The sequence below is a fragment of the Gobius niger genome (assembly GCF_951799975.1).
Source record: "Gobius niger genome assembly, chromosome: 10".
Classification (NCBI taxonomy): Eukaryota; Metazoa; Chordata; class Actinopteri; order Gobiiformes; family Gobiidae; genus Gobius; species Gobius niger.
The window spans coordinates 12,206,516-12,234,155 of record NC_136861.1 but is presented as its reverse complement, the minus strand read 5'-3'; the positions used below and the strand labels follow the sequence as shown (position 1 = coordinate 12,234,155).

At 41.4% G+C, this 27,640-nt stretch overlaps 4 protein-coding genes across 6 annotated transcripts in view; 3 read left to right on the top strand and 1 right to left on the bottom strand.

The window, feature by feature from the left end:
* Window positions 1–8,819, top strand: part of LOC306969017 (complement C1q-like protein 2) — a 50,238-nt gene extending 41,419 nt beyond the window's left edge. The window contains exons 1-3 of one of the 2 annotated variants that reach the window (XM_079564626.1): window positions 5,215–5,442; window positions 8,209–8,337; window positions 8,527–8,819. In XM_079564626.1, the coding sequence (XP_079420752.1) occupies window positions 5,403–5,442; window positions 8,209–8,337; window positions 8,527–8,807 (450 nt within the window). In that variant the 5' untranslated portion in view covers window positions 5,215–5,402 and the 3' untranslated portion in view covers window positions 8,808–8,819. Of the gene's footprint in view, window positions 1–5,214; window positions 5,443–8,208; window positions 8,338–8,526 lie in introns of those variants that run through there. The other variant, XM_079564627.1, reaches the window with a different exon arrangement.
* A 2,852-nt stretch (window positions 8,820–11,671) lies between these two features.
* Window positions 11,672–12,611, top strand: LOC306969009 (complement C1q-like protein 2). Its single transcript, XM_079564616.1, has 3 exons — window positions 11,672–11,821; window positions 11,906–12,034; window positions 12,222–12,611. The coding sequence occupies exons 1-3, from the start codon at window positions 11,692–11,694 to the stop codon at window positions 12,500–12,502; spliced, it is 540 nt and encodes a 179-aa protein (XP_079420742.1). The 5' UTR covers window positions 11,672–11,691; the 3' UTR covers window positions 12,503–12,611.
* Window positions 12,612–16,715: 4,104 nt separating this feature from the next.
* Window positions 16,716–17,704, top strand: LOC306969123 (complement C1q-like protein 2; the record flags this gene model as incomplete). Its single annotated transcript, XM_079564724.1, has 3 exons — window positions 16,716–16,836; window positions 16,918–17,052; window positions 17,420–17,704. 3 exons carry the CDS (start codon window positions 16,716–16,718, stop codon window positions 17,698–17,700), a joined length of 537 nt encoding a protein of 178 aa, XP_079420850.1. The 3' UTR covers window positions 17,701–17,704.
* A 3,701-nt stretch (window positions 17,705–21,405) lies between these two features.
* mylk5 (myosin, light chain kinase 5) overlaps window positions 21,406–27,640 on the bottom strand; it is a 31,299-nt gene continuing 25,064 nt past the window's right edge. For both annotated transcript variants that reach the window (XM_079564385.1, XM_079564386.1), the window contains 9 exons: window positions 27,486–27,594; window positions 25,724–25,927; window positions 23,288–23,505; window positions 23,054–23,177; window positions 22,808–22,960; window positions 22,580–22,709; window positions 22,002–22,086; window positions 21,788–21,928; window positions 21,406–21,660 (listed from right to left, as the gene is read on the bottom strand). In XM_079564385.1, the coding sequence (XP_079420511.1) occupies window positions 21,452–21,660; window positions 21,788–21,928; window positions 22,002–22,086; window positions 22,580–22,709; window positions 22,808–22,960; window positions 23,054–23,177; window positions 23,288–23,505; window positions 25,724–25,927; window positions 27,486–27,594 (1,373 nt within the window). In that variant the 3' untranslated portion in view covers window positions 21,406–21,451. The remainder of the gene's footprint in view (window positions 21,661–21,787; window positions 21,929–22,001; window positions 22,087–22,579; window positions 22,710–22,807; window positions 22,961–23,053; window positions 23,178–23,287; window positions 23,506–25,723; window positions 25,928–27,485; window positions 27,595–27,640) is intronic.

The window sequence follows — 27,640 nt, the reverse complement described above, 5'->3', positions numbered from 1 at the left end:
ATAGGCTTCTTGGTAACAGCTCTGGTCAGTCCTGTCCTTGTTCGGTCAGTGACTTTAGAACGGCCGGGTCTTGGTAGGTTTGCAGTACTTTGAGAGATGTTCAAAGCTTTGGAAAACTTTTTTATAACCAAACCCAGCTTTGTACTTCTCAATTACTTTGTCCTGGACCTGTATGGTGTGTTCCTGGACTTGATGATGCTTCTGCTCCACAATAGTCTCTTAACAATAGAGTCTTAACATCGACTCTATTTAGTCATTGGGTGTGATCATTCAGAAATCATCAGGCAACTTCTGAAGGCAATTGGTTGCACTAAAAGGAAAGGGGGGCCTGAACCTTTGCACATCACACTTTTCCGTTTTTTTTATATAAAAAAAAAAATCTGAATCATGTGTAAATTTCATTTCACTTCACGATTGTGTGTCACTTAGTGTGTGTCTTCCACATAAAATTTCAATTAAATATATTTATGTTTATGGTCCATACTATGGCAAAAATGTCGAAACATTAAAGGGGGCCCATACTTATGCACACCACTGTAGAGGTTAAGATTAAAGGCACTATTCCAAATATTGTTTTGTCCTCCTTTAGTATATTGTTAACCCAGATTTTTGGACCTGATTAAGCATTTGTGTCAATTTCATGAATGTGCCTATAAACCTGTCCCTGTGATATTGCAAATATGTTAGAAAAGGTAGGAATGTGTTTGGACCACAACTAGCATTTTAATTTAGGTGCTTTATTTGTCATTATACAACTACTCTACAACGAAATTGGTGGTGGATGCCCAAGAATTGAATGTACTTGAGTAATGCTTTACTCTCGTCTCGTGATCGGAAGGTCGTGTGTGTTCGAATCCCAGTACCCGCAAATGCGCACTGTCATTGTGTCCTTGGGCAAGACACTTCACCCTACTTGCCTCCAGTGTGTGCGTTCATGTGTGACAGGTGACTGGTTCCTTACTGTAAAGTGCTTTGGGCCTGATAAAGGTAGAAAAGCGCTATAAGTTGAGTCCATTTACCATTTCATTTGAGTAACGCAACACTGTGAACCACATACTTACTTTGTGCAGTATGTGTTGACACAAAAATAATATATTAAACCTTTTGTTTGATGAAAAAGCAATGTTGTCTTTATAAGTCATAGTTGTGTGCCTATGAAGATTAGCTGGCTTTAAAGGCTCAGTACAGTGGAGCAAGTATCGGTCAGGTGAAACTCTTCATGATACTCGCGCCCTATGCCAGGTGGAAATTATAATGTGCATGATGTGCGTTGCTCAGGGACACCACAATAGCACCCTTTTGTTCAGACTTATTCCGCAGCACTACTGTAGCCTATAATCATGCGTAGACCATTATTAATTGAACACATCATGGTAATGGAATTATGCACAGATGGATTTTTCTCTGTGGTAGTCCAACACAAAAGAGTTCCTTGTTCCTTGATTCTAAAAATACTTTTCAGACTAACTGTGGTTACATTTTACAAAATTTACTTGACACATTTTTATTTTCAGGAAAATGTAATAACATGGTCCAATATGTAACAACACCGCCTTAAATAGCTATTAGTTAATGTAATCAGCACTTTAAGACAGTTTCTTGTTACTTATTATTGTGCATATTATATTATTGTTCTACCCTCTTGTTAAGTGATGATGTCCTCACTCCACTTCCGGGTCCAATGGAACTTTATTTTATTTTATTTTTTTGTCCAATGGAACTTTAGCCCTATTCACTTTGTTCCGCCCCGCCCACTTTTGCCTCTGTTTGCCTTTTCTCAGCACAGTTGTTTTGACACTTCCGGTAGAGCATGAAGCCCGTTCATTTAAATGGAGAATGAGGGACAATGTTTGCCGCCAAAATCTGATGTTTAGTCGATTGATTTGTGTAAAATGTCCAATGTTCATTTGCACCAACAAGTCAACACTGCACCGTTTCTCTGCGCGGCCTAAAAACGGCTTTGTTTTCGTGTATCAACTTGACTTCTCCAGTTCCATGTTAACAGATAGGAGAAAAGGGGCGGGCACGTTTAATGACGGCGCCAACGAGAACTTCCGGAATAAGGTGAAGAGATACAGTAAGTAAGTAAGTAAGTAAACTTTATTTGTATAGCGCCTTTCACAGACACAGTCACAAAGCGCTTCACAGTGTTAAAACATAATAATATTCAAAATTCAGTAATAATGATACAAATGGTGTCAGTATTGCATCAGCCGGACTCAAATGCTTTCGCAAACAGATGGGTTTTTAGGTGCTTTTTGAAAGTAGCTGCTGACTCCAGTGAGCGCAAGTCAAGAGGAAGTTCATTCCAAAGTCGGGGCGCTACGGCTTTGAAGGAGCGGTCTCCCCGGGTTTTAAAGTGTGTTCGTGGAACCATCAACAGGTTCTGCCCAGAGGACCTCAGGTTCCGAGACGTACTATAGGGTTTAAGTAGGTCGGCAATATAAGTGGGCGCCTGACCGTGTAGAGCTCGAAAGGTCAGCACCAAGATTTTAAACTGAACCCGATGTTCAGTAGGGAGCCAGTGCAAGGACTTCAACACAGGTGTGATGTGGGCTCTTCTGTTTGTCCTGGTCAGAAGTCTCGCAGCTGAGTTTTGAACTGACTGCAGACGAGCAAGCTCTTTCTTGCTCAGGCACGTAAAGAGACTGTTGCAGTGATCCAATCGCGAGGACACAAACGCATGGATGATCATTTCCAGTTCTTCTCTGGACACCATGGGTCTGAGTTTAGCGATGTTACGCAGATGGAAGTTGCAGTTTTTGACCAACTGCCTGACATGATGTTCAAGAGACATATTCTTATCAAGGATGACGCCAAGATCTCTCAGTTTTGTTTTTGCCGTGAGGCTCAAGTTGCCTAAGTGTTGCTTGATGGCGGGGAGGTCACCGTCAGGGGCAAAGATAAGTGTCTCATACAGACGGCATTGCGTCATAGAAGGGGGCGTGGCTTTGCCGAGGAGGAAAATAGAATTTTTGTCTCTTTTTAGCCATTTTCTGGTGGAATATGAGCTTATTTATCACACATAAATAAAGTCAAGTGTTAATCAGACCCATATTGATATTTTCTCACAGTACATTACTCAGAAAAAGTGAAAAAAAAAAAAACACAGACGTACCTAGCGCTAGCTAGCCGTTAGCTTCATGTTATCATCCAGCCTCTCTCCAGGAGTTTGGTTTGCTGTGCGCGGAGGTCAGCCCGATTATATATAGCCGGCTCAGACTCCTTCCCCCAGCGAGGTGACGTTCCATGGACCGAACGCTAGAAGCTGTGTGTACGGACCAGGTGGCTGCGCCAAACATTTGTCCCAGGTGGTGCTTAGGGGGTGCTGAGGTCTTTCTTGGGGGTGCTCACAAAAAAAATATTTTTGGGGGGCATTTAGACAACATAAACCACAATAAACGCACGTGCACCCTCAAATGTGTAATTTGCTGTTCACAACTGCGTCTGAGCGAACGGAACAGCGGTAAAAGTGCTGTAGTGGTGGACGAGGCTCTTTAACTCCAGCGTGCACCGAGGAGCCTCCGTGAGGTCCACAGGGGGGCGGGCCCATGTCGTCATTCCGGGCACGTAAGCCCCAACCCCAGGCCTGGCTCCAGGGTGGGGCGCCGGCTGCGCCACACTGGGCAACGTCACAGTCCTTGAATAATGTCACTTTTTCCCTTGCTTTTTGGTGCTTTAGGGTCACGTTTTTGTCACTTTTTAATCGTGTTTTTGTAGGGTTTATATTGTGTTATCGTTGCTTTTCCAGCATGTTTTGTGTTGCTGTTTTGTTGGGTCACTTTTTGTTGTATTTTCATCCTTGTTTTCGTTGCCATTTTAACACTTTGTTCAAGAAGCTTTTAGATATGGGTAAAGCCAAACTGAAGAAAATTGCTTGTTTCAGGTGGATGTTAGGATAAGAGGTTAAAGCATCGAAGTCAGTCCTTACAACTAATAATTAGAAGTTTAATAAAGTTATTTGTATTGTGTATTTAAACAAACTGCACGTATAATTATAAAATCGTTTACGACTAGAAAAGTCGTGTAGTGTGTGCTGACCTCTAAGGGCGGCGAAGTGACGCTAAACTTTGTTCGCGGTTGAAATGTAGCTTGAAAAGGTGGTTTTGGTGACAAAGTTATGTTGTTTCGTGTGGGGCTGTGGCCATGAAATGAGTTGTTTGTGCCGCTGTTTTGGCAGAGAGATGAGAAGGGAGGCGCGGCGGTGTTTTTCTGTCTTTCAAACATGTCTGATTTCCTATGACTGGAGTCTAGTCGCGTCTTTGTGCTGCCCACACTACACGATTCGAACGTGAGTCCAGTCGTGACCCCCCCACACTACACGGCCCGACTCTGTGTGACCGCCTTCGACTAGACACGACTGAGAAGACTCGGCGCGACTGAGAATTAGAGCAAAATCGGGCATAAAAGTCGTGTAGTGTGTGCTGACCTTCACTGGTTCATAGTTGATCATTTCAGGGGCTACAAACTCAGGCGTCCCCTGCATCACTTTGAGAGGTATGCTCACGCTGTTCATTAGTTTTATCGGGCCGGCTCCCTCTCCTTCGCTCTGCACCCTTTGTAAAACTTCCCCGTGCACACACTTTGTGCGTCAGCTTGTACGTGTGTCCCAACAGTTTTATTTCAAGTAAATTAAGGTTTTCTTTATCTATAGTTTTGAGTGCGGTGATTTCTTTTATCTTAATTAAGTGTAAATATCTTGGATAGATTTCTTGAAATTAGACTTTTAAATGAAGGACAAAAGTACTTATTTAAAAAATATTTTGCTTCTTGCAAGATTACGTTTTGCTGTGGAGAGCGAGAAGAAGCTTTGGAAGAAGCAAAGCATCCACAACTCGAATAAACTCCGGCCAGTAAACAATCATTGCAAGTGTCGACTGCAAAAGAAGTTAAAGATTTTGAATATAACAAATATCGAAGAAACATCCAGTATAACTCTCGTACCTATTTTCATATGAATGAACTAGCAAAGTGGACCATGCAAATACAGTTGCATTATCCTTGTATTAATAGTTTACTTATCATGTTTTTGTTCTTATGAGTTCATAATTGTAAATAATTTACCATCTTATCTGTAAATAACCCTCATTAAGAAAAACATGTGCCAAAGTGCTCAAGGTAAGTGCTAATTTATTCCTTCCGGACAGTCCCAGTAACATTTCCTGGTGTTGTAATAAGCCACGGACAAGTATAAAAACTGCCCTTTCCTCGATGAGAGAACAACCTAAACTACCAAAATGATGAAGATTACGGTCTTGGTTATTCTGATCAGCTGTGCAGTGTGTGGAGCCCAGGACGACCCCAGTGACAATGAGCAAACTCCACACTCCGACAGCTCTATGGTGACAATTGTCACAACTCTGATGGAGAAAGTTTCCAATCTCATGGACAAAATGACCTAAATGGAGAAGGAGCTCACTGAACTGAAAAGCCTCACTCAAGGTAAGTATCATAACTACAGTAGCTCATGGTAGTTCATTTTATTCTACTGGTATCTTATACTTGTTCTGTGGAAACATTTCAGGGACTCCAAAAGTGGCTTTTTCTGCAAATCTGTATGAGACAGGAACTGGAGACACTGGGCCTTTTAACGTCGATACTCCACTGAAGTAGAAGCGAGTATTTACCAACATTGGCAACAACTATAATCCTGTAACAGGTATATGAAAGCAGTTTTAGATTAGAATTAAGATATTTTATTATTATTTGTTTCATTGCTCTGTATGGTGCTTGCCAAATAAATGAAGGTGGAATGAAGGTGGAATGTTAACACTTTTGCATTCCATATTCATTACATTGAACTGTAATGACAATCAGGTTATAAGGCAAAACGATCCACAGCTTTTTTTATTACTTGCACCACTAAATTAAAGTGACGTTTGGGCACCTGTGTTTGTAGAAGCCCTGACGAGGTCTCGTGACCAAATATATATATATATACTGTATATATATATATATATATATTGCACAATGCAAATTGTAAAGTTACAGAAGCAATGCAAAACATCAGATTTAACCTATGTTCATAGGCTAATGTATATGCACCCTCCACAATTTACCCAAGATACAAAATAAAAAAATAGTCAGTATATATATATATAAACAAAATTGACAGTAACACAAATACAAAAAAGGGCTGATTTGACGCCCAAAATGCCACTTTAGGAGTGCAAGTATTGAAATCAGGTTAATAATCATCATTATAGTCAATCAGGTTTATTTGTTAGTTTTCAGTATCACCCTTTATACCTTTATGTTTCACAAACAATTGTCTAAGTTTCTACCTCTGTCTTGTTTTAGGCATCTTCACAGCCACAGTTAAAGGCGTGTACTTCTTTCGCTTCTCAATGCATAACTCCCACAGGGCAAACTCAGTCGTGAGCCTGATCAAAAATGATGTGCTTGTGGCGTCTGTGTGGGACACCAACAGATCAGATGATAATGACATGGGCTCTAATGCAGCAGTGCTGCCCCTGGAAGTCGGAGACTGCGTGTATGTGAAGCTGTATGTCAACAGAGAGGTCTACGACGATACCATGAATTACAACACCTTCGCTGGGTTTCTGCTGTTCACCAACTAATTGTCCTTTAAAGGGGCTGGATGCAAGTTAGCCATTTTATACTCACTACTGCCACCTCAGGCCATATGTGTAACTGCACCTTCTATATTAAGCTTGTGCATGACGGCAATTCGGGCCGAAGTGACACCTTTTTGAGTGACAGTGCAGGATTTTAGAGGCAGTTGTGGTGAACAGGTCTGGGCTCATTCTACACATTAGGACATGGCTGGAACATGTAGGGGAGGAAAATACTTAATTTTAACATTTTTAAACTCCCTATAGTCCCTTTAAGCTTTATCGAAAGTTTTTATTTTTACTTTAACCTTTAATTTTTTTTCCTTTATAATTCCAATATGTGGATTTTACAAGTTCAAATTACAACTTAACAATATAGACAAAAAGGCTATAGCTTATAGCTCGTATAGGGCTACTGTGTGCTTTGATATAGACGATTAGACTAATGCTGAGCTGTAATTTAAAAATGTACTGGTTCTAATAATGTTTCCTTTAGATCAAGCTAAAAGAAGAAAAACAAACATGTCTCGATGTGCTTTGTTTCTTGCCGTTGGTTAAATTCAACTTATGTCACTTTAGCATCATATCTTTTACAGAAATGTCACCATGTGTTGGGAAATAAAGTCTGTGATAAATGTCAACTTTTACTTTCTCTGTTTGACACAGATACAATAATGACATAATTTGACCAGAATAATAAAGTGCTATTGGCGTCTGGAGACAACACGGCAGGTTCTGATGCCACATGTCTGGAAAAGATTGACATTGATCGTTGCATAAAATTTCATGACTTTAACCTTTTTGTCTCTTCTTCTATTTCAACATGTGCTTGTAACCAGTTCAAAAACACATTTACGACTTGGAAAATAAGTGTTCTGCCTTTGGGCCTATTTTATATAATGGCTTGTGCTTAGGATTTGATATTAGACTAATGCAGAACTGACACTTTGACATTTCAAAGTAATGTTTCTCTTCCAAAAACAAATAAAATAAACATGACAATTGTGCTTGATTTCATGCAACATATTAAATTAAACTTGTGTCACAACTGGAAAGAAACATTGGCTCCAAATCTTTTGTGGATTTATTATTATTATTATTAGGCCCGAGTATTGTAATTGTACAGGCAGTGCGCGGAGCGACGATAATAGTAATAGGGGGGACGAAAGCGGCACATTTGTAAATGCTTGCATGAAAAAAGGTGAAAAATCCAGGCAAGGCGCAACATTGACAACACTACTAGAGTGACTCAGGGCATCGAGGCCTATCTGGTAATATAGGTATTTACCGCGAAAGCGGCATATTTGTAGTTGCAAGTGAAAAAAGTGTAGTTTTATGAAAAAAAAACGCATTTAGAAACATTGACAAAGAAGAGGTAAAATACGAGCGCAACAACCGAAACCACCAAAATGATGAAAATCACGGTCTTACGTACCAACTCCAGGCTCCAACAGCTCTATGGCTACAATTGTCACAACTCTGATGGAGAAAGTTTTCAGTCTCATGGACAGAGTGACTCAATTGGAGAAAGAGCTCACTGAACAGAAAGGTAAGTATCATAACTACAGTAGCTCGTGGTAGTTCAATTTATTCTACTGGTATCTTATACTCTTGTGCTGTGGAAACATTTCAGGTACTCCAAAAGTGGCTTTTTCTGCATATGATCTAGGAACTGGAAACACTGGGCCTTTTGGCGTCAATACTCCCCTGAAGTACAAGAGAGTATTTTCCAACATTGGCAACAACTATAATCCTGCGACAGGTATGAAAGCAGTTTTAGATTAAGATGTAAAAAGTAAAAGTAAAAATATTGCATTATTTGTTTCATTGTTCTGTATGGTGCTCTAACTGCAATGACAATCAGGTTTTATTCAATTATGTTTATCTGTTAGTTTTCATCATCAATATTTATGTTTCACAAACAATTGTCTAATTTTCTGTCTTGTTTTAGGCATCTTCACAGCCACAGTTAAAGGCGTGTACTTCTTTCGCTTCTCAATGCATAACTCCCACAGGGCAAACTCAGTCGTGAGCCTGATGAAAAATGATGTGCGTTTGGCATCCGTGTGGGACACCAACACATCAGATAGTAATGACATGGGCTCCAATGCAGCAGTGCTGCCCCTGGAAGTCGGAGACAACGTGTGTGTGATGCTGCATGCCCAAAAAACGGTTTACGACGATGCCATGAATTACCACACCTTCACCGGGTTTCTGCTGTTCACCAACTAATTATTCTTTCAGCTTTATGTGGCATGGTGCCTGTTGCACCTCCTCCCGCCAGCTGGTGGCGCCGCGGTTATATAAGCGCAATGCACTCACTCCTTCGTTCTCTGACGTCACTCACTTCCTGGTCCCGCCGGTGTCGGTGCGTTCCTCGCTCTTCCGAAGGACAGGTAGCGTTTGCTCTAGGTTTTCGAATTTAATGTAACTAATTACTGGCCCTAACTGGAGGTTTTGTGGTTTAGCTCCGCGTGGTAACGGTTCCACGATGTAGCCCCAGATGCTCCATGGGCAGGGATGGTGTGCGTCTGCTGTCATGGCCCCACACCCGTGTGTTGTCCCTGCGTTAGATGATACGTTTGGGGCAGAGTTTCACTATTCCACCAGTTAGGCTAGGTGTTAACGGTTTTAATTATTTACAGGTGATCTGGCCCGCGCTGGTGCGATGACGGCGCTGTCCTGTATGTTGCCTTGTCTTTTTAATCTGCTCCTCTCACGGACTTTACTTTTGTTGTTTTTAATACTGCCAAAATGAAGGGACTTTGCAGTTTGCTGCCAGGTTGTGGTAGTATATGAAATGTCTGTGCAAATGTAAACCTGTGGATCAACCGAACGTTTTATCAACGAAAGAGAAACAAAGTAACTTATTGAAACAAAATATATAGTAAATAAAACTACTTATTTTGCTAAGCATGGTCTCTGCCTGTGTCAATCTCAAACAAACCTGCGTGCCTTAAGGTCCGGAGCCTTCTCTCTGGTGGCGTTGTCAATATTTATGTTAACAGTTGTTTATTTTGGCTGAGATATTGTTTATAAGTCGCCATCACCGCTCGTCTTGCCACATTTATAAAAACTTTTTTACCTCCAGATCTTAAACCTTTTTTTTCTTTTTAATTCAATATGTGGATCTTACAAGTTCAAATTACAACTAAGCAATATAGACAAAAAGGCTATAGCTTGTATCATGTATAAGTCTACAATGTGTTTTTGAAAAAGTATTGAGAAAACGGCCACTGTTTGCCTGTTGTCTATGTAACTGTCTACGTGGAACTGTCTAACTATGTCCAAGGTAATCTACTTTTAGCAAAAATACCAAAATAAAAAGAGAAATATATATATGCTACATTAAGTACAATAAAGGAATTGAAAAGTCTCTGTCGTAATTAAGCCTAATGAAAACATGTGTTTTTCGAGCAAGTAAGAGGTGGAGTAAATGTTTCAGTCATGGCCACTTACGAGCGCTCGCCTTTCGTTCACAATTGTAAATAATTTACCATCTGCAAATAACTTGCAAAAAAGAAAAACAAGTGCCAAAGAAACATCGACCTATTTACTGTTTTATGTCAGGACAGTTTAGTTTGCTGGTGTTGTAATAGGCGACGGACAAGTATAAAAAGCACCTTTAATCCCCTTGACGAGAGAACAACCGAAACCACCAAAATGATGAAGATCACGGTCTTGGTTTTCCTGATCAGCTGTGCAGTGTGTGGAGCCCAGGACGACCCGAGTAACAATGAGCAAACTCCACAGTCTATGGCTACAATTGTCACAACTCTGATGGAGAAAGTTTTCAGTCTCATGGACAGAGTGACTCAATTGGAGAAAGAGCTCACTGAACAGAAAGGTAAGTATCATAACTACAGTAGCTCGTGGTAGTTCAATTTATTCTACTGGTATCTTATACTCTTGTGCTGTGGAAACATTTCAGGTACTCCAAAAGTGGCTTTTTCTGCATATGATCTAGGAACTGGAAACACTGGGCCTTATGGCGTCAATACTCCCCTGAAGTACAAGAGTGTATTTTCCAACATTGGCAACAACTATAATCCCGCGACAGGTATGAAAGCAGTTTTAGATTAAGATGTAAAAAGTAAAAGTAAAAATATTGCATTATTTGTTTCATTGTTCTGTATGGTGCTCTAACTGCAATGACAATCAGGTTTTATTCAATTATGTTTATCTGTTAGTTTTCATTATCAATATTTATGTTTCACAAACAATTGTCTAATTTTCTGTCTTGTTTTAGGCATCTTCACAGCCACAGTTAAAGGCGTGTACTTCTTTCGCTTCTCAATGCATAACTCCCACAGGGCAAACTCAGTCGTGAGCCTGATGAAAAATGATGTGCGTTTGGCGTCCGTGTGGGACACCAACACATCAGATAGTAATGACATGGGCTCCAATGCAGCAGTGCTGCCCCTGGAAGTCGGAGACAACGTGTATGTGATGCTGCATGCCCAAAAAACGGTTTACGACGATGTCATGAATTACCACACCTTCACCGGGTTTCTGCTGTTCACCAACTAATTTTTCTTTCAGGTTTATAAAAACTTTTTTTCCTCCAGATTTTAATCCAATATGTGGATCTTACAAGTTCAAATTACAACTAAGCAGTATAGACAAAAAGGCTATAGCTTGTATCATGTATAAGTCTACTATGTGTTTTTGAAAAAGTATTGAGAAAACGGCCACTGTTTGCCTGTTGTCTATGTAACTGTCTACGTGGAACTGTCTAGCTATGTCCAAGGTAATCTACTTTTAGCAAAAATACCAAAATAAAAAGAGAAATATATATATGCTACATTAAGTACAATAAAGGAATTGAAAAGTCTCTGTCGTAATTAAGCCTAATGAAAACATGTGTTTTTCGAGCAAGTAAGAGGTGGAGTAAATGTTTCAGTCATGGCCACTTACGAGCGCTCGCCTTTCGTTCACAATTGTAAATAATTTACCATCTGCAAATAACTTGCATAAAGAAAAACAAGTGCCAAAGAAACATCGACCTATTTACTGTTTCCCGTCAGGACAGTCCCAGTTTAGTTTGCTGGTGTTGTAATAGGCCACAAAAAGCACCTTTAATTCCCTCAACGAGAGAACAACTGAAACCACCAAAATGATGAAGATCACGGTCTTGGTTTTCCTGATCAGCTGTGCAGTGTGTGGAGCCCAGGACACTCCCAATCTCATCGACAAAATCACCCAAATGGAGAAAGAGCTCACTGAACTGAAAAGCCTCACTCAAGGTAAGTATCATAACTACAGTAGCTCGTGGTAGTTCATTTTATTCTACTGGTATCTTTTACTCTTGTGTTGTGGAAACATTTCAGGTACTCCAAAAGTGGCATTTTCTGCATATGATCTAGGAGCTGGAAACACTGGGCCTTTTGGCGTCAATACTCCCCTGAAGTACAAGAGTGTATTTTCCAACATTGGCAACAACTATAATCCCGCGACAGGTATGAAAGCAGTTTTAGATTAAGATGTAAAAAGAATATATTGCATTATTTGTTTAATTGTTCTGTATGGTGCTTTAACTGCAATGGCAATCAGGTTAAATCCAATTATGTTTGTCTGTTAGTGAAACATAAAGATTGATATAGAAAAGTAACAATTGTCTAAGTTTCTACCTCTGTCTTGTTTTAGGCATCTTCACAGCCACAGTTAAAGGCGTGTACTTCTTTCGCTTCTCAATGCATAACTCCCACAGAGCAAATTCAGTCGTGAGCCTGATGAAAAATGATGTGCGTTTGGTGTCCGTGTTTGACACCTACTCATCAGATTTTCATGACATGGGCTCTAATGCAGCAGTGCTGCCCCTGGAAGTTGGAGACAACGTGTATGTGAAGCTGTATGTCAACAGACTGGTTTACGACGATGCCAATACTTACAACACCTTCACTGGGTTTCTGCTGTTCACCAACTAATAATCCTTTCAGCCTCATTAAAAAACGTAAACCTTTTTTTCTTTTTATTCCAATATGTGGATCTTACAAGTTCAAATTACAACTTAATATAGACAAAACGGCTATAGCTTATATCTCATGTAGGGCTACTATGTGCTTTTGAAAGAGACAGTTAGACTAATTCTGAATCACTTTGGCATCATATCTTTTACAGGAATGTCACCATGTTCTGGGAAATAAAGTCTGTGATGAATGTCAACATTTACTTTACTTTACTACTCTCTGTTTAGCACAGATACAATAATGACATAATTTCCATCCATCCATCCATTTTCTTCCACTTTTCCGTTGCCGGGTCGTGGGGGCAGCTGTTGGAGCTGCCCAAATCACACTGCACCAGCCCATGACATAATTTGACCAGAATAATAAAGTGCTATTGGTGTCTGGAGCAGGCCCCATCCGATATGGATTTTCGAGGTCCGATACCCATATGAAGGGGTTTGCATGGCCGATAGCCGATATTAAGGCCGATAGTAATTTAATTTGATGTTGGTGTATTTTAGCCTTAAGTAAAGGATTTATTATTATAGTAAAGGTTCTATCATAGCGATACAGTATATATAGAAATATCGGTCGACCGATGTGGGGATTACAGATGGAAATTAGCATAGTGCTAAATCTGGTGCAGCATCTTTTTAATGTTACTGCACACTGTCCTTTCCATAAACTAGACTAAACTAAAGTAAGCAATTATCGGGTATTTTGTTTGGCCGATGCCGGTATGCACCACTGATATTTTTGGCCATATTTTAGAACTGTCTATAATCCTATGTATGAAGCTTCTGAATGTGTCAGTGTTGAACTGTGACAGCAGGGGGCGCTGCATAATTATGTTTAGTAGTTGCTTCAGAGGGAGCTTGTTTGAAAGATAAAAATCCGTAGATTCCAAAAGAAGAAACGGTAAATCTGTCTCTTATGGTTCCGAAATTATACGCAAAATTTTATAAACTAAAATATGTAAAATAGGTGTACAAACAATTTTCACTGCGATGTTTCTCCGCTCCCCTGAGGCCTAGGAAGTTGTGGGATGCCTCTTTTTAAAGCTCTGACTGAGCTTTTCCGGTGGGAAGTCTCTATCACTTTCGGTCCCGGAGATATCAGCCGACTTTTGCGGATATCCATCCATCCATCCATCCATCCATCCATCCATCCATCTTCTTCCACTTTTCCGTTTCATCACATTGCACCAGCCCCTTATGGCTCCTCCTGCAGGTGGTGGGTCCACAGAAGGACAGCCTCATGGTTCTAACCGGGCCTGTTGGGCTATCATAAGTGGCTTCTGAAAAGAATCGGCCAAACGGCTCCGTTCTCTTCCACTTTCTTACTTTCGTTCAGCTACCTCAAAAAAAGACTTCCTTTTACAGCTATGTTGGACAGAATTTTGGGGGGAACAGGACCATAATTACAAGAGTGCAGCCAATCAATTAACTGATTTTAGTTGTATCTGGCAACTTAATTTCTGTGGAAAATCCTCTTAATACATTTAAATCGCATGTGCACTGTACTGTTTTTCACAATTTCAAACTCAAGTTATCCAAGTAGCAGAGGTGTGCACACTTTGCACACAGGTCTTCAGTCATATGAAACCTTGTCAAATGATTTCCATGGTTTATTTTGAAACTCAAGCTAATCTAACTGAGCATGTTTACACAGGCTGAACATTTTGTGATCATCTGTCTCAATTTACATGTATAACCTGTAAGGTAGGCCTATTGCCAGAAATTCAGACTACATTTCCTGGTCTGGCATGTATAAAAGGTATTCAATGCCTCTCCCCACAGTACAGAGAAAGGGACAGAATGTCGATCACCATGTTGAAGACTGCAGTCCTTGTTTTCCTGATCAACTGGGCAGTGAGTGAGGAACAAGTGAATCCACATAAAACCAAACTATATCCATGCTGTGACGGCTCTATGGCCATGACGTTGGGGGGTCTGACAGTAAAAGTTGCCAATCTCATGGACAAATTGAGCCAAGTGGAGACCAAGCTTCAAAACACAGAGAAAGAAGTTACAGAACTGAAATGCATCACTCAAGGTTAGTAACATGACAACATTCTTCTGGCTTTATATTGTTGGGTCCATGGATCTAAATAGTGAGTTAAAGTAGACCTTAGGTGCAGAGTGGCAGCCACGTTCAAAAAGAATAATGCATTATTTTTCATTCTGATAATCATAGATTATCACACCAGAATGGTATTCTACTGGTATCTTATGTGCTGTGGAAACATTTCAGGTACTCCAAAAGTGGCTTTTTCTGCAGCTCTGTGTGAGAAAGGAAGAGGAAACACTGGGCCTTTTAACGTTGATACTCCACTGAAGTACAAGAAAGTATTTTCCAACATTGGCACCAACTATAATCCTGTAACAGGTATAACAGATTAGAATGAATATATTTTATTATTTGTCGTGGCAAGTGCCCACAGAGAAATTACAATCAGATCATATGCAAGTATTTAGTGAGTGTTGACAGGTTAATAAAGGCGCCCTCCACAATGGCGACATGTGGATTTTTTTGGTCCGATATGCAATAAATACAACACAGTTTACCCAAGATACATGTATTCAAAGAATAAATGCACTGTCTATAAAAATAGTCAGTATATTTAAAAAAATGGATAGAAATACAAATATATAAAAAAAAGTCTGATTTGCCGCCCAAAATGCCACTTTAGGGGTGCAAGTAATGAAATCAGGTTAATAATCATCATTATAGTCAATCAGGTTTATTTGTTAGTTTTCAATATCAACCTTTATTTAACCTAATTTTCTACCTCTGTCTTGTTTTAGGCATCTTCACAGCCACAGTTAAAGGCGTGTACTTCTTTCGCTTCTCAATGCATAACTCCCACAGGGCAAACTCAGTCGTGAGCCTGATGAAAAATGATGTGCTTGTGGCGTCTGTGTGGGACACCCAAACATCAGATAGAAATGACATGGGCTCTAATGCAGCAGTGCTGCCCCTGGAAGTCGGAGACTGCGTGTATGTGAAGCTGTATGCCCACAGAGAGGTCTATGACGATACCATGAATTACAACACCTTCGCCGGGTTTCTGCTGTTCACCAACTAATTATACTTTCAGCTTCATAAATGTGTTTTTGTTTTTTAACCTTTTTTTTTTTTCCAATATGTGGATTTTACAAGTTCAAAATTTAAAAAATTACAATTTAACAATATAGACAAAAAGGCTACAGCTTATAGCTCGTATAGGGCTACTGTGTGCTTTGATATAGACGATTAGACTAATGCTGAACTGAAATTTAAAAATGTACTGGTTCTAATAATGTTTCCTTTAGATCAAGCTAAAAGAAGAAAAACAAACATGTCTCCATGTGCTCGATGCCGTTGGTTCAATTCAACTTAAGTCACTTTGGCATCATATCTTTTACAGAAATGTCACCATGTGTTGGGAAATAAAGTCTGTGATAAATGTCAACTTTTACTTTCTCTGTTTAACTCAGATACAATAATGACATAATTTGACCAGAATAATAAAGTGCTATTGGCGTCTGGAGACAACACGGCAGGTTCTGATGCCACATGTCTGGCAAAGATTGACGTTGATCGTAATGTAAGATTTCATCAATTTAACCTTAATTACAAGAGTGCAACCGATCAATTAACTCATTTTAGTTGTATCTGGCAACTTAATTTCTGGGGGAAATCCTCTTAATACCTTTAAATCGCATGTGCACTGTACTGTTTTTCACAATTTCAAACTCAAGTTATCCAAATAATGAATTAGTTTTAACCAATGGAGTGGCAGAGATGTGCATCCTGCATATTGCACCACAGGTCTTCAGTCAGATGAAACCTAGTCACCTGATTTCCATGGTTTATTTTGCAACACAAGCTAAACTAACTGAGCATGTTTAAACAGGCTGAATATTTATTGATTTTAGGTCACGCAGAACATGATACACGGATACTGTGTGTATCTGTCACAAATTACATTTTCTATGTTATTAGTTGTAGGTAGGCCTGTTACCAGAAATTCAGACTACATTGCCTGGTCTGGCATGTAAAAAAGCTATTCAAAGCATCTCCCCACAGTACAGAGAAAGGGAGACAGACAGACAGAATGTCTATCATCATGTTGAAGACTGCAGTCCTAGTTTGCCTGATCAACTGTGCAGTGAGTAAGGAACAAGTGGATCCATGCCGTGAAGGCTCTATGGCTACTTTGAGGGCTCTGACAGAAAAGGCTGCCCATCTCATGGACAAAATGAGCCAAGTGGAGACCAAGCTTCAAAACACAGAGAAAGAGCTCACTGAACTGAAAAGCCTCACTCAAGGTAAGTATCACAACTACAGCTCATGGAAGTTCACTATATTCTACTGGTATCTTATGTTCTTGTGCTGTGGAAACATTTCAGGTACTCCAAAAGTGGCTTTTTCAGCAGCTCTGTATGAGACAGGACATGGAGACACTGGGCCTTTTAACGTTGATACTCCACTGAAGTACAAGAACGTGTTTTCCAACATTGGCAACAACTATAATCCTGTAACAGGTACATGAAAGCAGTTTTAGATTAGAATGAATGGTGAATGGTTAATGAAGGCACCCTCCACAATGGTGACGTGTTTTTTTTTTCTTTCCAATATGCAATAAATACAACACAGTTTACCCAAGATACATCTATTCAAAGAATAAATGCGCTGTCTATAAAAATAGTCAGTATATATTTAAAAAATGGACAGAAATACAAATATACAAAAAAAAGAGGTCCAAAATGCCACTTTTGTGGCAAGTAATGAAATCAGATTAATAATCATAATTATAGTCAATCATTTTTATTTGTTAGTTTTCAATATCAGCCTTTATGCCTTTATGTTTCACAAACAATTGTCTAAGTTTCTACCTCTGTCTTGTTTGAGGCATCTTCACAGCCACAGTTAAAGGCGTGTACTTCTTTCGCTTCTCAGTGCAAACCACCCACATTGCAAACACAGTCGTGAGCCTGATGAAAAATGATGTGCTTGTGGCGTCTGTGTGGGACACCAACAGATCAGATGATAATGACATCGGCTCTAATGCAGCAGTGCTGCCCCTGGAAGTCGGAGATCACGTGTATGTGAAGCTGTATGCCCACAGAGAGGTCTATGACGATGCCATGAATTACAACACCTTCGCTGGGTTTCTGCTGTTCACCAACTAATTATCCTTTCAACTTCATAAAATATCCAATATGTGCATGTTACAAGCTCTAATTACAATAAAGCAAAATAATCTACAAGGCTACTGTCATGGTTGTGGTGGAACGAAGAAAGTAAAAACCCAAAATGCAGACTGCAACAAAACTGGTGATGTTTAATGACGGAAACCAAAATAACAAAATCCAGAGACAAAACTAAAACAGACCAGGGCTGACATAGACAATGACGCGACAAAGGACAAGGGAAACACAGGGGTATAAATACAAGAGGAAACGGGGCACAGGTGAAACACATCAGGGCGGGGCAGGCAGGTAACGAGGGAAGCAAAGCAAAATCACAAGGACAGAACACATGTCAAAATAAAACACAGGACAAGACCAAACACAAGAAAACATGAACAAAAGACGAATCATGACAGTACCCCCCCACCAAGGGACGGCTCCCAGACGTCCCACGATATAAACAGCCCCGGGAGGGTGGAGGGGGTCCGGAGGAGGGAACAGAGTCCAAATCAGGGAAGCAACAAGAGGGACATGACACAGGAGGAGCCCACCCCGGACGGAGGTTCGGTCCGATGGTGGCCCCAGAACAGATGGAGCCCACCCTGGACGGAGAATAATGTTCAGCGGTGGCTCCGGGACAGAAGGGGCCCACCTCAAACCGAGGTCAGTGTCCGGCAGTGGCTCAGGGGAACAAACAGGGGGAACCCACCCCAGACGGAGGTCTCAGTCCTATGGTGGCCCCAGGACAAGAGAAGCCCACCCTAGACGGAGAAAGTGTCCAGCGGTAGCTCCGGAACGGAAGGGGCCCACCTCGGACGGAGGTCGGGGTCTGGCAGTGGCTCAGGGATAGGTGCAGGCACTGGAGGCAGCTGAGAGACTGGAGTGGGAAGGGCCCACCCAGGACAGAACAAGGTCCCGCAGTGGACCTGGGACACGAACAGGAGGCCACCCCAGACCGAGGTTCCAGTTCGATGGTGGCCCCAGGACAAGAAGAGCCCACCCTGGACGAAGAACAGTGTCCAGCGGTGGCTCAGGAACAGAAGGGGCCCACCTCGAACGAAGGAAGGAGTCTGGCGGTGGCTCAGGGCAGGAACGAGGGGAACGGGGTCTTCAGCTGCCAAAGGGCAGTCCGCTGGGTGTTGATGTGGTCGCGTCATTCTGTCATGGTTGTGGTGGAACGAAGAAAGTAAAAACCCAAAATGCAGACTGCAACAAAACTGGTGATGTTTAATGACGGAAACCAAAATAACAAAATCCAGAGACAAAACTAAAACAGACCAGGGCTGACATAGACAATGACGCGACAAAGGACAAGGGAAACACAGGGGTATAAATACAAGAGGAAACGGGGCACAGGTGAAACACATCAGGGCGGGGCAGGCAGGTAACGAGGGAAGCAAAGCAAAATCACAAGGACAGAACACATGTCAAAATAAAACACAGGACAAGACCAAACACAAGAAAACATGAACAAAAGACGAATCATGACAGCTACAGTTTATAACTCGTATAGGGCGTTGATTGTAATGTAAGATTTCATCACTTTAACTTTTTTGTCTCTTCTTCTATTTCAACATGTGCTTGTAACCAGTTCAAACACACATTTACGACTTGGAAAATAAGTGTTTAGCCTTGGGGCCTATTTTATATAATGGCTTGTGCTTAGGATTTGATATTAGACTAATGCAGACCTGACACTTTGACATTTCAAAGTAATTCCAAAAAAATAAATAATAATAAAATAAACTGGACGATTGTGCTTGATTTCATGCAATTTGTTAAAATAAAGTTATGTCAAAGAAAATTTTTATTTATATTTATTTCACATACAAAACATTAACTCACACACTTGCACAGACACAATTAGAGTTCCCACCCACACTCACACATATCCACACGATATAGTGGTTTCCTCCCACATTTGGCATTACAGGCTTGCTTTTAGGGCTGCATAATATATTGCAAAAAATCTTTATTTATTAGTTTTGGTCGGGACAATGGATGTTAAAGGGACTAGATGCAAGTTGGACATTTTATACTCACTACTGCCACCTCAGGTCTTACACGTAACTGCAGCTTCGATATTAAGCTGAATGAGGCAATTTGGAATTAACACCTTTTTGAGACAGTGCAGGATTTTAGAGGCAGTTGTGGTGAACAGGTCTGAGCTCATTCTACACATTAGGGGCCCGATCTTGTGCATCAAAACGGAGACGATAGCATGACATTTTGCACTCAGTAGGAGCACTTTGTGATCTTGCCACTCCAGACTTAGCGCATTTAAGTGGGTGGAGACACGCATTAACCTCCAACAAGATCAACTCCGCGTCCAGGAGAGTGGTTGTGTGGGAGTGGGGGGTGAACATGTGCTTTTGTTTTGCTTCGCGTTCACGCCGAGCGCGGCCGATCCGCGCCACAGCGGACGCTGTAGCTCTGTTTCTCTCGAGACGTGAACATCGTTGAGCTCACGATGGGGTAAATAAAGTTTTTAGTTTGACCTGTGAGAGCCTAAGGCTTAAGAAAGAACGCAAGACAGCGCAATGTAAACGAGGAAGTGAACGTCAGCCGTGCTTCCATCAGTGCAGTCGCCTCCTCTTGTGATGCCCCCTCACAGGTGGCGGAGGCGAATGGCACATACAGCGCCGCCACTCGGAAAATAATTCGCCAAGAGCCTGCGCCGCCCCGTGCGCCGCCACAAGATCTGGCCCTAGGACATGGCTGGAACATGTAGGGGGAGGAAAACACATAATTCTAACATTTTTAATCTCCATATTGTCCCTTTAATGTAATTTCTAATTTCCATCCACTGTCCCACACTCACACTCACAAACACACTCCTGCTCATCCTGGCCTATTGTACATGTTTTTAATGGGGTATTGTACATGTTTATTACCTGGAGTAAACACAGAAAGGCCCCGTCCCGGGATCGAACTCAGGGCCTTCTAGCTGTGAAACACGAGTGCTAACCAATGCGCCACCGCATTGTGCAACTCACACTGTTTTGCAACATTTTTAATATTTGTTTGAATATTTGCTGAAGTTTTCCCATTTTTTGTTTCCTTCTTTTCCTTTGTCCAAGTGTTTCATATAATCTCCATTATAGCAATGGTTAGTTAATAATCACTGTCTAATTTGTAGAACAGGTGAAGAAAAGGCGCTTCACACATTTGCTTCTATTCAAGGGGCGTATAGAAGTCATGTGTAACACTCGTACTTTTTAAATTCAGTTTTAAATTTGTAGAAAAAATGCTAATTGTTACGTGCACAAACAACAATAATGTGTTACATAATGATTGAACTTTGAACTTTAGGTTTAAATTCAGTAAAATTTTCACTTAAACCAGGCATCAATTATAAACCAGAATGACCAGGATTTAAATAGTTCTAAACCAGGTCTAAACAGACAAACACTAACAATTTAAACACTAACAACTAAAAGCAAAAACAGAAGGACATATAAACACATATTTATTTTTTCTGTCTCCTGTTTGTTGCTGTTTGAACATTTTCTGTTTTGTAGTTTTCTTAAACACACCAAAAGCTTGAAGTCGCTTTACAGGTTCATGCATTATTGCATTATTATTATTATTAAGTTGTACAGTATATAATACAGTATATATTTTCAGATTTAGACTTGATGTAGTTCTGAGCTAGCACTGGACTGTTATAGCTTCAGCCTTCGCTCTCTTGTAAGGTGGTTCAGTCTGAATCGAGTCCTGATTTCTTATCTTCTTCATGCGGCCAGTTCTTTCATTGCTGCGTAACGACGAGTCTGGCGGAGCACACTGCCTCCCCGTGGTCATTGGTGGCTTTGCAGGTATAAACACTGGCATCTTCAGCGGTGACTTTGGAGAGGACCAGGGTGCAGCGGCCATCTTCCTCGTATTCGATCTCCACAGACGCAGACTCAACCACCGGCTCATCTCCACAGAGCCACACCACCTCCGGGTCCGGGTAACCTGCCAACACCAGGAGACACATAGTTTAACGCCCTTTATAGAAGAAGTGGAGATGATGAGTTGCTGATGCAGTGGTCCGTTTCTTTCAAAAGTATTGTGGTTCTATGACGAGTAATGCTGGAGTTACCTGTGAGGTGGCAGGAGAGACGACCTTTGGAGCCCACTGTGACGGTTTGGTCTTGGAGCTTCTCTGTGAAGTGAGGAGGGCCCTGCATCTTCTTCTCCAGAGTCTGCAGCGCGTCCTCAGCCTCTGGGGAGAGCGGAGGACCTGAGGAGGGACGAGCAAAGACATTTCAGTGCAACTACATACGACTTCTACCACTACTCCTGCTTCTACTCACCATCCACAGGACTGATGGATCCAGAACTATCGCTCTTTGAAAGCAAAGCCATCCTCTTCAGGGCCAACATGGCTTTACCAGCTTTCTGTGGACACAAGTACAGGGATGGAAAGAAAGTAAATAGTTATTACATTATTATAATATAGGATACATAGGACACGTTTACAAGTTTGACAAGCTTCTCAAGGTGGGATCATCATTTATCCATCAGTCAAAGAACTTGAAGTATGGCTCTAAATCTGCTCCGACAGCTTCTTGGACCAATCCCTTTCATACATCCATACATAGGCAGGGCAAGTGTCTTGCTCAAGTACATATAGACAGTATGCACTCACTGCATGGTCAGAGCTGGGATCAAAACAACCTTCTAGTTACAACCCTTCTGTCTCCATGTTTATTTCTTTTGCTGTGTCACATCAAAACTAAATAAACAATCTTTTATTGAATCAGAATCTGTCACCAAATACTTTCTTACTCCTGTTTTTTTAATATGAAAAAAGAAAGCTTATATTTTCTGAACGTTAAGTAAAGTTATTTGTATTGTGTATTCGAACAAACTGCACGGCTGTGAATTGTACCTTCCATTTCTGTCGGGCTAAAAACTTCTTCATTTTCTCCTTAGAGAGACTCTTGGAGGAAGCAGTGTCTTCTGAGTCAAACGCTGCCATCCATGGGTGATCCAGTGCCTCTGCACATGTCATCCTGCGCCTGGAGGCAGATATTTTCAAGACCATTACTGCTGCTACTGAGACTACTATGACCATCACAAGACTATTACTGCAGCTGCAACTGGCCCTACTTTATACCTGGGCGCCTTGTTGAGCAGAGAGCTGATGAAGTTCTGGGCTTCGTCTGAGATCTCCTCAAAGCTCTCCTCGTCAAACTCGCACTGAGCGGCTGTGACCAGAGCTAACGTCTCTGCGTCACTGCTTCCCTGGAACGGAGACTCCCCACTCAGACTGCCACGAAACACAAGAGAATTGTAAGGTTAAAAGAAAGTCAGCGAAGACTCAAATCTGGGGCGGGATCTTGGCTTTTTCTGGTTTACTCACAGTATGTAGCAGATGACGCCGATGCTCCACATGTCTGTCGCGGGACTCACTGGTTCATAGTTGATGACTTCAGGGGCCACAAACTCAGGCGTCCCCTGCATCACTTTGAGAGGAACGCTGTCGTCTGTCAAAGGTAACCACATTACCTGTGTTTAGTTTAGGGCTCGAGTCGAGTTGACCCGTACAAGGGGGTCCTAAGAGGCCAAGAGCAGCACTTGATCTCTGGTCTCTTACCAAAGCGGCTGGCCAACCCAAAGTCGATGATTTTGATCTCGGTGCCGCTGGTGTCCACACAGACGATGTTCTCCGGCTTCAGGTCCAAGTGCAGGATCTTCTTCTGGTGCATGAAGGCCACGCCCTCCAGGATCTGCTGCATGTAGTGCACACTGGTCGTCTCCGTGTGCTCGAAACTGTCGTCCACAATTCGCTCGAACAACTCCCCGCCCGCTATGCTGTGGTACAGAGGAGTCGATTCAGGAAAACAAGTTAAAACTTGAAACAGGTCAAAAAGTCCTCCAAATCACCAACCAATCTACAGTCTTTAGCTTTACTAAAAGGAAGACATAGCAGGCAGCTCTCCCCCCTCAATCAGGGGCGGACTGGGACTGAAAATCAGCCCTGGACTCCGACCAGCCTGGCCCAAATTAGCGTAAATGTGCATTTCACAAATACATATTTTAACAAGGGCATTTTCTCAAGTTCGGCTTTACCCAAATCTAAAGCTTCTCGACAGAGTAACGCCAGAGTAAGACCTACAAAAGTGATAGTTTGTCACTTTTTGTCACGTCACCGCGTTTTTGTCACATTTTTGTGGCTTTTTTCATTGCTTTGTCGTTGTGTTTTAGTCTCTTTTTTGCTGGCCCCTTTTCTGTTCTGTTTTCATCCTTCGCTCTCTTTAATAATAATAATGATAATAATAATAACAAACGTAGCGCTTTTTTGGACACTCAAAGACGCTTTACATGGCTTTTAGATTTGGGTAAAGCTCGGTTAATGTGTCCTAATGTGTAGAATGAGTTCAGACCTGTTCACCACAACTGCCTCTAAAATCCTGTCACTCAAAAAGGTGTTAATTCGCGTCTGAAGTGCCGTCATGCGCAAGCTTAATATAGAAGCTGCAGTTACGCTTAAGACCTGAGGTGGCAGTAGTGAGTATAAGAATGACCAACTTGCATCTAGTCTCTTTAAGGCAGGGGTAAGAGGTAAATTCAGAGGCGGGACCGGTGACCCTAGAGCCAGTGGCCCTTCTGTGCTCTTCCAGAATGGACATATGGCCAGTCCGCCCCTGCTCTCAATGTTCAGGTTTTGTGACAGATTGCTTTCTTAACATATAAACTTTCATCCAGAGACAAATAAACTGCTTAATCTTTACAAAATGGTTTCTTCATAGAATCATAAGGGAAATTTTAACACCTTTTTTCTCAGGTGTATTTTTATTACATTTTGCAACCATATTTATTAGCCTCTAGAGACAGCAACACCTACACTGTACTTAACAATAACACTAATAATTGCCTTGATCAAAAACCTAAAAAATATTCAAAATTCTTTGTAACTAAACGTAGTGTGAGTGAGTGGTTGGTGGTGGTCGGAGGGGCCAGACTTGATGCCTTGCTTCCATCAGTCTATCCCAGGGCAGCTGTGGCTACAATTGTAGCTTACCATCACCAAGTATGGAGTGAACGAATAATGCAATGTAAAGCGTCTTTGAGTGTCCAGAAAGTGCTATATAAAACCGATGCATTATTATTATTGTTATTGTTATTGTTATTATTATTATTATTAATAAAATGTCAACAAATCATAAATTCAAAAATGTCTCTTAATATTAATATTTGTCCATTGGTTCATTAAAAATGCCTAATTTTGATTTGAAAACACTAAATGAAAGAAAACTTCCAAAACATTTATTTCTCATATATTTCAGTAAAATCTAACGCAAAATATCTCAAAATATTATTTATTTCTACTTATTTACCTGCAGTGTTTCGTCTTAACCTCTTAACCCCGACCTGAACCAAGCACATTTTCTCCAGTTTGGCTCTACCCAAATCTAAAAGCTTCTTGAAAAAAGCATCAAAATAGCGACGAAATCGAGGATGAAAACTCAAACAAAAAAGTGTCAAAAAAGCAGCAAAAACACGACTGAAGAGTGATGAAGAGCGACTGAGAAACATGACAGAAACATGACGAAAACAAAAGAAAAAAGCTACAAAAATGCGATGAGAAACTGAAGAAAACAACAAAGAAGCGTCCAAAAAAAAAAAAAGGCATGGACAAAGCATCAAAAACACGACAAGAAAACTAGAAAACACAGCAAAAAAGAGACAAAACATTGCAAAAACGCTTCAAAAATCTAGCGACAACAGAAGTTACAATCAGTTTTGCAGGTCTTAGCTTTCAAATGAGCCATTAAACTGGACAAGAAGCTTTTTGATTTGGATAAAGTCAAACTGGAAAAAAGCACTTGGTTAAAGAGGTTAAAACAAGAGGTTAAAACAGTTGCCAGCAGAGGGCGCCAAAACTAAGACTTTTTCAATGTAGTGGAGATGAATACGACATTTGAATCCTTCAGAGATACACATTATTTCAAGACATACACATCACGCACAAAAATGTCCAAAACTCTTCCAAAAAGATGGACGGTTTTAATGTGAAAGCAGCACTCACAACTCCATGACCATGACCATCTCGAGGCGGTGGTCGTAGGCGCCCAGACACTGCACCAGTTTGGGATGGTGCAGGTGGTTCATGAGCTCTATCTCTTTACGGGCCGCCTCCCTCTCCTTCGCTCTGCGCCCTTTGTAGAACTTCCCCGCGCACACACTGCCGTTCTCTCTGTGCGTCAGCTTGTACACGTGTCCGAACTTACCCCTGTGAAGCAAAGAATATATATCAATGCTCACAACATAGACAAAGCTGCGATTGATCCAATGAGTTTAACAAAATTAATCCAGAGTAAACGACTAGGATTAAACAATTAAAATATGGAATTGGCTAAAATGTGAACAAAACTACAACTTCAAAATTCCAAGACCAAAATGTGCTGCTTTTGGCATCACACAATAAGAAACCCCTGGGAAGTAGCTTGTGTAAAACTGAACCAGAGCCGGTGCTGGCCCTTCTGGGGCCCTAAGCAAAAATCCAGACAGGGGCCCTACAGTACGCATCCCAGGGCAGAAGTGGAACATAATGACCTCAATTCAGGCCCTGTCCCCTGTGTGAGAACCGCTAACCACGAAGCCACTGGCAGACTATTACAATCAATTTCACCCACTTTTTAAAATGGTAAATGGTCCCATTCTCACCTCTGATTTAAAACTAACTGACACCTGTGTGACAGAGTGGATGTTTTAGCTTAGTTCAGTTGCAGATAGAAGAAGGACCACAGGTTAGTTTAACTGATTGACAGAGACATTTATTTTTAGGAGTACTTATAATTTAAAGATGTCACTTTAAAACATAGGTGATAGCAGGTAGCCCCATAAATTCATTGTTGCAGTTCATGTTTCACATTTTCCATCCATTAAACCAAAAATAAACACTTTGAATGTCCATTATGTTAAATGTCCTCATTCCCGTTTCCTTTTACCTCCAGTCAGTAGGCCACATAACGAATGCTTATTTATCCACCTCCACATGACTCCGTGGTCCGTGGACCATGCGCCAGAAGCAAACATGAGCGCTCTGTAGCAGCAGACGACATGGAAGATGTACAGGTAGGGGTAGACAGGACCGAACATCCGCATAAAGGAAAGGCTCACCGCCCGCAGCAGCCGATAGTTGGTGTCAGTATCTGCGGCACCCAAATGTGGCCAACCCAACGCACGGAGTCCAGGGCCACCACCATGCGACGATTCCCCACAGCACTGCCCAGTCACTGGCCTTGACGGCTTTACAAAATGACCCTAGTGCGCCTAATCGTCCTCTTAGCTCGGTCTCCAGTGTGGCGGCCATGACGGCGCGTGACGTCGGAGGGTCAAAGGTCAGGTGAGGGGACAAACGTAGGTAGTAACGCTCTTTTATAGTTGGGTTTGCAGGGCAGACAAACCCGTCCCATTACACCTGCACCTGACGGTTATTTCTGTCTGACCACTGAGAATTAACCTGTGAGTAGCCCAATTCGTAATAGACTGTGCACATTCAGAGAACCAGATTTACTGTAAGTAACTGTGCTCATGAGAACTGTGTGGATTCAACTCCTCTTTGAGACAAAAATGCCACGTAGAACGGCTCTACTCTCATCTATTCGCCAAACTACTGTCCTGATACTCCGCTAGAGACAATAAGAAGAGAGTTTAAATGAATGTGTGGCCGATGCCTGGCTCCACAGGGAAACAAAACAATGAGCTCAAAACTGGGACGTTTGGTCACCCAAAACTGTAATTCACAAAAACATGTTAATGATACTGCGCCTGCATTAGATACTCACACTCCCAGTTTCTCTTGGAGGATGTAGTGTTCTGTGACTTTGTGCGCGGAGTCGATGGTGACGTGGGAATAAGCAGCAGGAGCCTCCTCTGACTGAGACCTGCTCGATTCTGGAACAAACAAAGTCACATTTACAGTTTCTAGTTTATTTCAGTT